Source organism: Arachis hypogaea, chromosome 16 (genome assembly GCF_003086295.3).
Source record: "Arachis hypogaea cultivar Tifrunner chromosome 16, arahy.Tifrunner.gnm2.J5K5, whole genome shotgun sequence".
NCBI classification, from domain to species: domain Eukaryota; kingdom Viridiplantae; phylum Streptophyta; class Magnoliopsida; order Fabales; family Fabaceae; genus Arachis; species Arachis hypogaea.
This window is the reverse complement of record NC_092051.1, coordinates 10,795,829-10,806,143: the sequence shown is the minus strand read 5'-3', so window position 1 is coordinate 10,806,143 and position 10,315 is coordinate 10,795,829. Positions and strand designations below refer to the sequence as shown.

Here is a 10,315-nt window from a genome sequence, read left to right as displayed (position 1 = left end):
CCTCATCATTTAAATTTGTGGATTCTATTGAATCAAAAATTATAATCAAAACCCTAAGATAACAAGAATAAAAAATGGTGTGAAGCAAAGTAGAGGGAAACGTGGAGAAGAGAAGAAAGCGAGGAGTGAGATTGGCGTGATCGAAGAGAAGAGAAGAAAAGTGAGGTGCATGCAATGGAACCCTCTCTACAAGAAGAGAAGAAATTTTGGCGCGAGGAAAAAACTTCCAGCACCAGCGCATTGTATTAGCTTCCTTATACGTAATCGTATTTTTTACTGTATTTTAGTGAGAGTGGCTGAATTGGTGGCTGAAAAGTAGTATACAAATATCATTTTTTTTTAAAAAAAATGATCAAAATTTTACTTTTTCGTGGGTTTTCTTACTTTCTTAACTTTCATTCTATCTAAAGTCGTAACATGCTAGCTACATAGTGCGCGCGATGAAGCCAAAATTAATCGATCTAGTCATAATTAATCAAGAAGATTTTGATTGAATAATTTGTATGATATTTTACGTCTAATGAATTAATATTTGTTTACGTTTTCCAATTTCTCTTTTATGTCCAAATAAATTGGTAACGAGCTCACGCACCTGATTTTACACACACATTATTCTCATCGTTTATATATATATATATATATATATATAGGAAAATAGCAGCAGGAAACATTAACTTCCAATCAATATATAAGGATGGTGGATATATATAAATATACAGCTATTGATCTTGGGGTAGTTATACCTTTACTGCGTTTACCTACTTTAGAAAGTGAAATTACTCGAACCCACTCTTGCTTTCACAAAAACAAAGTATGTATATTTATTCCACTGCTCTTAAATTAATAGAGACACCTACCATCTGCTATTCCAATATTAAATAATATTAACTGAGCAAAGGAAAAAAAACACTTTGATTCGTTCAGATCAATCAAACATACATATATAAGATTAATTAACCGCTAGTATATATTTTCATGAACACTATTGATGAGCATATGATATGATATGATATACTATAATAAGATGTGATGATGATGTAATATTAATACAATTAAGTAGAAAACTTGTAATAATGGAGTTTGACGAGAGAGAAAAGAACCATGAAGAGGAATGAAATGGATGCAAAGAAAGAGAGGAGAAATGCAGCGGTCATGTGGCGACAATATGCATCAAAGACATTGCAAACTTTCATCCATTGAATGTGGGAGTTTCCGTTCTGTGCGATTACTCCCACAGCAGCAGCAGCACCATTTGCTGAGAATAACAGTCCCATCATTACAAGGTCCATCACCGTTACACCAAACTCTACTACTGAAGTAGATAACACATCACTATTATCGTTTCTTCTTCTTTTTGCCATCTCCAACATCACCAAAGATGCAGCTGCATACGAGCATGCTATGGCGTTTGACACCAACAAAAATCTGTAATAATTCCCAAAAAAAATCAAAAAAAATAATTAATCAATCATTTTATAAAATATATATTTAAATTATTATTTTTCTAAAACAAAAAATTCAACACAACAACAAATTGAAACGAACAGAAAGATACTAATACAAAAATACTATAAAAACCAAACAACCATTAACTCATTTTATTAGTATTGTCATCCATAATTAATGGATCAACACCATACTACTCTTTATCACTCAAAAAAAAATTAATAATAACTTTTAAAATATTAAATAATATATATTTATATATAAAAATATTATTTACACTTTAAAATCAACTATTAAAATTAACTATCATATATATGTTTGTATGTGTATAATTTAATTTATTTTAATATATATTTTAGTGACTAATTTTAATATATTTGTAAGATTAGGATTGATTTATATATAAATAGATAGCATGTAGCACTTTGAAAAAGAGAGATGCATGGATACATATATAATAAAATACGTACACGGTAGCAGAGAGATATTCCCACTTAGCAGTGGCCTTGAAGTTGATACCAGCATAGGAAATGATCTTAGTCTCTTTATCAACACCAACGATGATGGTGGCAACAAGAGTAAGAAAGAGGCCAAGAAGGCGCACCACGACCTCGCAAGGGCGCCGTCTCGTCCCCATTAGTATTGCCCTCTCCACAACCTTGACGTTGCTTTGCAGTCCTCCACCTTCCACACTACTACTGCCCATATTTGTTTTTATTACTTATTACTACACCTGATGGCAAATATATGAATGAGAAGAGAAAGGTAAGGTGGGGAGGTTGGAGTAGCATTCAAGGCAACTTGTACTACGCCTTTGTACCCTATTTAATGTATCTCTCTACCAACGGCTACATCATCAACACACTGCTATACAAGTTAATTGTTACTCAATACGATTAGCTAAAAATAAGAATATGAGAGATGTTAAATTTTATATTATTAAAATTTAGAATACGGTAATTAATATTTAGAGTATTAGTTAAATATTAGTAAAAAAATTAAATACAAAAAATATATCTTTAGATGTAATGGTTTAAGTTTTTTTTTTTTTGAATAAAAATTACTATATGTCTCTCAAAAATGAGTTACTAAATCAGCTATTATTTATTTGTGTATGAACAATGTTAGATGATTGTCCGTTAGGGAGCCAATGAAGTATATGTACAATGTGTATAATGGGCTGTTTATTTGGCCTAATATGAGTTAAAAAATGAATATTCAAGATAAAATACTACTAATTTCTCAAACACAATACACTCATACTATCCAGAATAACCATTCAGATACCAGGAATAATAAACATCTAATAATCGAACATCCCTAAACTCCATTGTATACATTGTAATGATACTCTATTGGCCTGGCTCCCTATACTTCCTCTAGATGATTAATAAAATTTATTATTTTTAACTAATATTATAATCAACTCTAAACAATTAAACATCAAAGATCAAATTATAATATATATTATAAATTCTAATAGTATAAAAATAAGGTGTTGGACTAAAGTGTTGCTTAATATTAATAAAAAATATTAATTCCTAATATTTTTTTGTGTATAAATATATATTGTTTAACTTATTTTAAATGTGTATTTAATATTTTAATATACACATAATATAATTATTTTTTTATATCTAAAAACTAGTATATTTAAATTTAAAATAAAATATAATTTTAACAAATAATAAATCTTAAATCCAAAACTCAAATTCTTAAATCGTAAACAAGTTAAATACTAAACTCTAAATTCATTTCATTAGTGTTATGATATTTGGTGAGTATGAAAAGTTTTAGGAATGAAAGTCAGATTTAATTTAAATAGAAAGTTAATTCTCTAAAAAAACTAAAAAGTGAATGTATAAATAATTTTTTAAATTTAAAACAATGATGGAGTTATAAATAACATTTGTTTTGTTATAACTTATAAGGGTGTTATAAACTTTTAAATTATAATGGCTCACAATAGTACAAGGCATTGCCGCATTGCCACCACTTCTGTATTGGGCTATCATTCAAACCCGATCCGTTGTCTCACGAGTCACGACCTACATTATGATGGGTGTTTTTGGACCGGCTACATTATAATGTTATTTTTGCTCATGTTAGTATTGGTCCCTTTTGTTAACGAAGGTGCGAAGACCAAAATGGGCCTTATTTCGTTATTGGACCCAGTCCAAAAAAAATATTTGGCTGATGGGTTGGTCAAATAAATCAATTAATTATGACAAAAAAAAAAAATAGATCAATTAATCTTCTTCTGCAAATTAGGGTTTCCACTCTTCATTTTGTTCTCGCATTCCACAAAGCACAATGAAGAAGAACGAGGGAGTCAACGCAAGAATGAGAAAGAGGAAGAACTATTCCGGCAATGTGAAATCCGATAAAAGTTATTACAACCCTGCTCTCATAAGTATGTTACTTCTCGCTCTTAGAATTTTATATTGTAATAGAGGTTGAAGCAGTGATTTAGGTGATGCTTGTTTGTTCAGAGAAGCAAAAGGAATTCTATAAGAATGCGAAGAATATAAAGAAGTTTAAGAAGATGTTAAAGCAGCAAAAGGAGCAAACCGATCCTTCCTCGGCACAGAAACTGATCATTGAGGTTCTTCGATATATTATATCTGTTATAGCTAGCTCATGATTCTAATAGTTGAATCCATTAATTCAAACTTTCTATTTGATGGTGCAGAGCGATGGTGCTGTGATGAAAGAGGATAAGGGCGAGAGTGAGAAGAGGAAGAATTGTTTGGAAGAATTGTACAGAAAGAAGCATGAAGAGAAAGAGAGAGAAAGAATGGAAAGAGAGGCAATATTGATGGCTAAGAAGGAAGAGAGAGAAGAGGCCCAAGCCAGAAGAAAAGCTCTGCGTGACAAAATGCTTAAGAAAACCAGAAAAGGGCAACCTCTTATGAAATACAGAATTCAGCATCTTTTGGATACTATTCAAGTCTCATATCAAATTCAACCATCCAAATCCCCTTGATCAAATTATATAACAATTCCAATAGTTGTTGATTTTGCAATTTTGTACTCAAGTTAACTATCTTTGTTGATGCCATAAAATATTATGAGTTATTAAAAGTTGATTAAGACAAATTTTATTGGTAATTCGATCTATTTAACAACCAACTTAGAGTCTTAAACAATTATTATGTCTTATAATATGAACAAAGATCTTAGCTCACAAACAAGGCAGGAGAAAATTTCTTAACTGAAATTTTATTTGATATAGAAGAAAGTAGATGGTTTTACACAAAGACTTACAAAAATAGTAATGAACACTTGATCAAATACCCGGCTCATACAAACTCTTTAAGATAACAGAAAAAACTTTGGTGACAAGATACACACAGCACAGCCATATTATGAAGAAGAAGCTAGTAAGGCCAGCGGTGGACGACAACCCTCCTCCTTGGCGAGGTGGAGCAGATGAGCATGAGGGCCAGAGCAATAACCAGCGCCATCAGAAGCCCCATGAAATCAATACATATTTCCTTGCAAACCATCTCTATGTGCCTTGTATGAACAAAGTGCCTGAATGAAAGGGAATGGAATGGAATACCCTTGGTTTTATTCAAATTGAGTTTGTTCAAGACTTGGTTTCTATATATATTTTTTCTTTTTTTCCAACTCACAAGTTGACTATTAAGTCTATAATCACCACTAGTCTAAAGTCGATTTTAATTTTGATTTGTGAAGCTTCTTAAGTCAATGTTAGACAGAGAAATACTGGAGACTAGAAAGCATTAAAAGTTTAAAACAAAGCATGAACATAAATGATGTCATATTATTTGCTTACAATATTTCTGGTTAGAGTTTTTCGTGGCAGCATCTCAAATGTCTCTTTAGAGTTCAATCCTATCTCTGTTTCGACATTGAAAATTGACATACACCCCACTATCGAATTTTAAATAACAACAACCAACAAGTAGCTCCAAATTAATACAATTTTTGGATCATTCATGTCAGCTAACATTAGAGGAGATACATTAGCCTAAGTTTTTTTTTTTTTTTTACCATCATTAATTAACTTTCTGTACGAAATTTTAGCCACCAAAACTAGATTCATGACAAAATTTCACCTATCTGAATTCCTAAATTTTGACCGAACTGAAACATAACTAAGTTTTACCTTTTCAGTAAGAGTGAATAAGTTGTTTAGTTGAATTATAAAAAAAGAACAGCATGAAATAATTTTAGGTTAAAAAACAAAAGAGAATTAAACAATTAAGGGATTGAATTAGGTTTATTAGATAGCATCTAGCCATCCACAATAATATCTCGTGACCTTTGATCCAAAAACAATACCAAGAATAGAAGAGAAAATTATTCTAAAGAACTATTAGGGAAATTTAATTACTAAAAAATATTAAAAAAATTAATTTTTGTAATATTTAAAGAGAAGGATCAAATTCTTTTTATAGAAAAACAAATATATTTATAAATTATTTATTTATTTATTTTGTAAATATTTTTTTAATTGTCTATCATATTTAAATCCTTATTAATGCACTTTTATCTATAACATAAATTTATTGTTGCAAATCATCAATTTTTATTAATATGTCCTTTTTAACTTTTAATGTAATTCTTTTATTATTATTGTGATAAAATATATGACCTCCATAATTTAAAATTTTTTTACTATTGAAACTTTTTTTCTCTATTTCCTTTTTTTTTTTCTTTCTTTTTCTTCTTCTAACACTGTTTTTTTTTTCGTCAAATTAATTTCTAAGTCTTACTTTAATTTATACTTAAAATTTGTATCTTAAATAACCTCACAATTTCATTTAACATCCCATTATAGGCATTAGCTGCAGCAACATATTTGATGTTCCAATATTAAATTAAGTAAGACAATTAGCAACATAATGATGTCATATTATTTGTTTACAATATTTCTGGTTAGATTTTTGCGTGGCAGCATCTCGAATGTCTCTTTAGAGTTCAAGCTTATCTCTGTTTCGACATTGAAAATTCACATACACCTCACTATTGAATTTTTAATAACAACCTCCAACAAGTAGCTCCAAATTAATACAATTTTTGGATCATTAATGTGAGCTAATATTAGAGGAGATATATTAGCCTAAGTTTTTTTTTTTAAGTTAATTGACTTTTTGTACAAAATTTTAGCCACCAAAACTAAATTCATGACAAAATTTCACTTATCTGAATTCCAAAATTTTGACTAAACTGAAACATAACTAAGTCTTACCTTTTTAGTAAGAGTGAAAAAGAACATCATGAAATAATTTTAGGTTAAAAAACAAAAGATGATTAAATAATGAAGGGATTAAGTTAGGCTTATTAGATAGCATCTAGAATAATATCTCGTGACCTTTGATCCAAAAACAATACAAAAAATAAAAAATATATTATAACCATAGACTTGTTAATTTAACCGTTTCACCTTGCTCGATTAAAAAATAAAATAACATAAAATACAGTAACACACCGAAGAAAAACTAAGACTAAAGTAAAGTAACTAAGGGTTCAATTATTGATCCTCACATGTATTTTACGCTATAGGTCCCAATAAGTTTAAATGATTCATTCATCTCTTGGCAACTGATAAGGACTATAGAAGAATCCTTGAACCTTGTTATACGATGCATCTATTTCTACGAAATGAGAAACGAAACCGCAACTTGAAAAACTAAGTCAACAACAATTCTCATCAACAATCATTACTTACAATACACAATATAACATAATTTGGAATATAATTTAACATACCGAAAACGAATTACATGATCTTAGCCGATGCAGGGACTCAATTAATTGTAAGTGTGGCTAATTAGTTAGTAATAAGGGTAACGATGAACGACAACCCTTCTAGGAGGAGAGGAACATATGAGCATGAGAGTTAGAGCAATAACCAACGCCATTAGAACCCCTATCATATCAATTGACAATATGCATAGAGCCATCCTCTCTTTCTCTGCAAAAAACTAAAAATTAGTTTGAGTCACAATACAAATAGTGGCCTTGCTATTCATTCAAGTTAATCTTCGTTATTTATAATTTGTTTTCTTAATTATTGTAATTTGTACGTCAATACTTTATTAGCCCCGTCCATCACTATTCTAAGTCCACTTTTGATTATGTAATTGTAGGTTGACCAACAAATGACATAGAAGTAGAAACTAGAAAATAGCATCCTAATGCTAATTTCAGTTTCAATATTGTGGTTCACTCTTTATTAATTGAATAAATTTTTACTCTTCATTTATTATATTTTATATCAATAATTTAAATTTAAAATTTAATATTTATAACATTTTATTTTTTGCTTCTACCTAACAAATTAATTTTTAAAAAATGTTATACTCTTAATTTTTTTTCTTAACACATTAATATTCGTCGAAGTATTATTTTGATATCATCAGATGAGATCTTTATAATTTTAGTAAGATTGCGCAGAAGCTATCTTCCCAACATATTAATCCAGAAAATTGATATTTTTTGTTGAGCCTGATGTAAGAAAAGAAGAGAATGATAATTGACTAAGGTTTTTTGTATTATAATTTTGACTGGAGACTATGACATATTGTTTTAACTTTTTAATTTCAGAGGTGACTGGTGAGCTAGTGGCTATAATAAATAAAAGAAAAGCAGAGGTAAATAATGAAAATATTAAACAATGTAAACAATAGATATATCGGATGTTCATTTAATTAGTGTATAAATGATTATTTTAATATTAAAATTTAAAAAATTAATTTAGAGATATAGTATGTTTTTATTTTATTAGTGATTATTCATATTATTCAATAAAATTATTGTCTCCTAGCATTCCCCATAAATAAAACATTAAAACCAACTTAAAGTCTTAAACAACGAACTTGTGAATAAAGTTTAAACATGTTATTATTTCGCATTTATACTTGCGCCTAACATTTCAATTCAATCTTTCTAGTTTAAATTATTTAATTTGTTAACAACAATTTAATTTAATATTGGAACGTCAAATAAAAGCATGCTTTTCTCTGGTCAATAATGACAATAAAAATTGACTTGAATATGGATATACATCATTATATGAAACAAAAGCTTGCAAAAAGATAGTTAACAAAAACAAACCGACACTCTTATTTCATTTAAAAAGTAATTATTATAAGATTGTTAGTTGTACAATCATTAGATAACCTAATAAACATTTATAAGTCGCCTAAGTCCTAAACTAAGGTAGCGTTTGTTTTGAGGTATTGAGACAGAGACTGAGAGATTAAGATTCAGTATCGTGTTTGTTAGTTTAGAGATTGGTATTAAAATTTTTGTCTTTGTCTTTAAAATTTCAGTATTTCAGTACCTCCAAAAAGTAGGAATACAGGTGACTGAAATTTTTAGAGATAAAGGCTAAAACTTTAATAATATTTTATACCTAAAATACTTTTATTTCAATTAATTAATTCCAATTTTACCTTTATTGCAAATTAAATTAGAGTTTCATTCTTGTTTCAATTCCTGTCTCCCATTTTACACCAAACAGAATACTGAGATTTATTTTAATCCCTGTCTCTTAGTTTCTGTCTCTCAGTCTCAGTCTTTCCGTCTCTGTCTCTCCACCAAATACTACCTAATAGATAGCATTTGTTTTTTTTGGATGAAGCTTCTTTTAAGATAAATATAAGAATAAATTATTAAAAGTGTATTCGAATAATTTTGTTATGGACAAAAATATACTTAAATTTTACTATTGATAAAAATACACTTAAATAATTTTAAAATACGATAAAATTATCTAACAATAAATATATATTTCTCAAAATATATTTTAGATATTGAATTTTGATAAGATTTTTTGCAAGTATAATTAGAAAAATGAGATATTATTACATATTTCTTTGTAATTTTTTAAAAGTATTATCGATTGTTAGCAAAAAAATCACATAAAAATATATATTTAACAAAAATTATCAAATTTTAACGATAAAAATATCTAATTTTTTTAATCGTGTTTGAAAAATCGCGTCAAAATTTAATTTCGAACATTTTTTGAAAATACATATTTACTATTAGATATATTTATTGCATTTTTAAATTATTTGAAGATATTTTTATTGATAACAATTGAATTAAATAAATAAAATTATTTGAGTGTATTTTTTGTCGTTTACCCTAAAGATAATGATAAAGCGATAAAAATTATAAGTAAAATGATGATCAATCTAATTTTATTAATTTATCAAATTTTTTTAATTAGAAAAAATGTTTAATTTGATTGAAATTAATTAGATAGATTAATGAACAGAAAAGAAAAACAGGTGTGGGAAATAAAATCACTTTTTATTTTCAGTGTACTACTCCAAGTCTCCAATATACTCAAGAAATTTTTTTTATGAATTTGTATGGTGGGTGAAAAAATGTGCTTTTTATTTTTAATATGGAGGTAAGTTTGATGTCTTGTCTCGGTATGGAGTATACAGGTGCTTGACCTGCATGTGGTGACAGTAAAACACAATTCGAACCGAGGGAATTATAATGGTAGAACTTGGACGGTCTGTTTTCAAAAAAATAAATTTTCATGCAAATTCAGAGGATCCGTTTTCTAATTAAAAAAAAAAACTAATCGGAGGGTCCGATGAGTTCACTGTGAAATTTAAAATTTTCATCCCTCACAATTTCGGACTCTCCGATTTGGTACCTCATTTTTTTTGACACACAACTCCCTCCTTCCGATTTCTTGTTCCATTGGTACAGCCAAAAGCTGTCCCACACCCTTGTAAAGCACTCCTTTACTCCATGCCAATGGGTTACACACATAGATAAAGCATATCTAAATTAATGAGTGGTGAAAAAACACATGGGATCCAAAAGTAAGAAAGCCCAATAAAAAGGTTGAGAGTCCAAACGACGTCGC

General features: G+C 28.6%; 2 protein-coding genes across 2 annotated transcripts; one reads left to right on the top strand and one right to left on the bottom strand.

Moving 5' to 3' along the window:
* Positions 1–802: 802 nt before the first annotated feature.
* On the bottom strand, positions 803–3,686 carry LOC112759054 (CASP-like protein 1E1). Its single transcript, XM_025807880.2, has 2 exons — positions 1,917–3,686; positions 803–1,425 (listed from the first exon to the last, which is right to left on the bottom strand). The coding sequence occupies exons 1-2, from the start codon at positions 2,150–2,152 to the stop codon at positions 1,053–1,055; spliced, it is 609 nt and encodes a 202-aa protein (XP_025663665.1). The 5' UTR covers positions 2,153–3,686; the 3' UTR covers positions 803–1,052.
* A 32-nt stretch (positions 3,687–3,718) lies between these two features.
* Positions 3,719–5,030, top strand: LOC112758714 (uncharacterized). The gene is made up of 3 exons (XM_025807439.3): positions 3,719–3,859; positions 3,939–4,051; positions 4,139–5,030. The coding sequence occupies exons 1-3, from the start codon at positions 3,760–3,762 to the stop codon at positions 4,430–4,432; spliced, it is 507 nt and encodes a 168-aa protein (XP_025663224.1). The 5' UTR covers positions 3,719–3,759; the 3' UTR covers positions 4,433–5,030.
* The last annotated feature ends 5,285 nt before the right edge of the window (positions 5,031–10,315 follow it).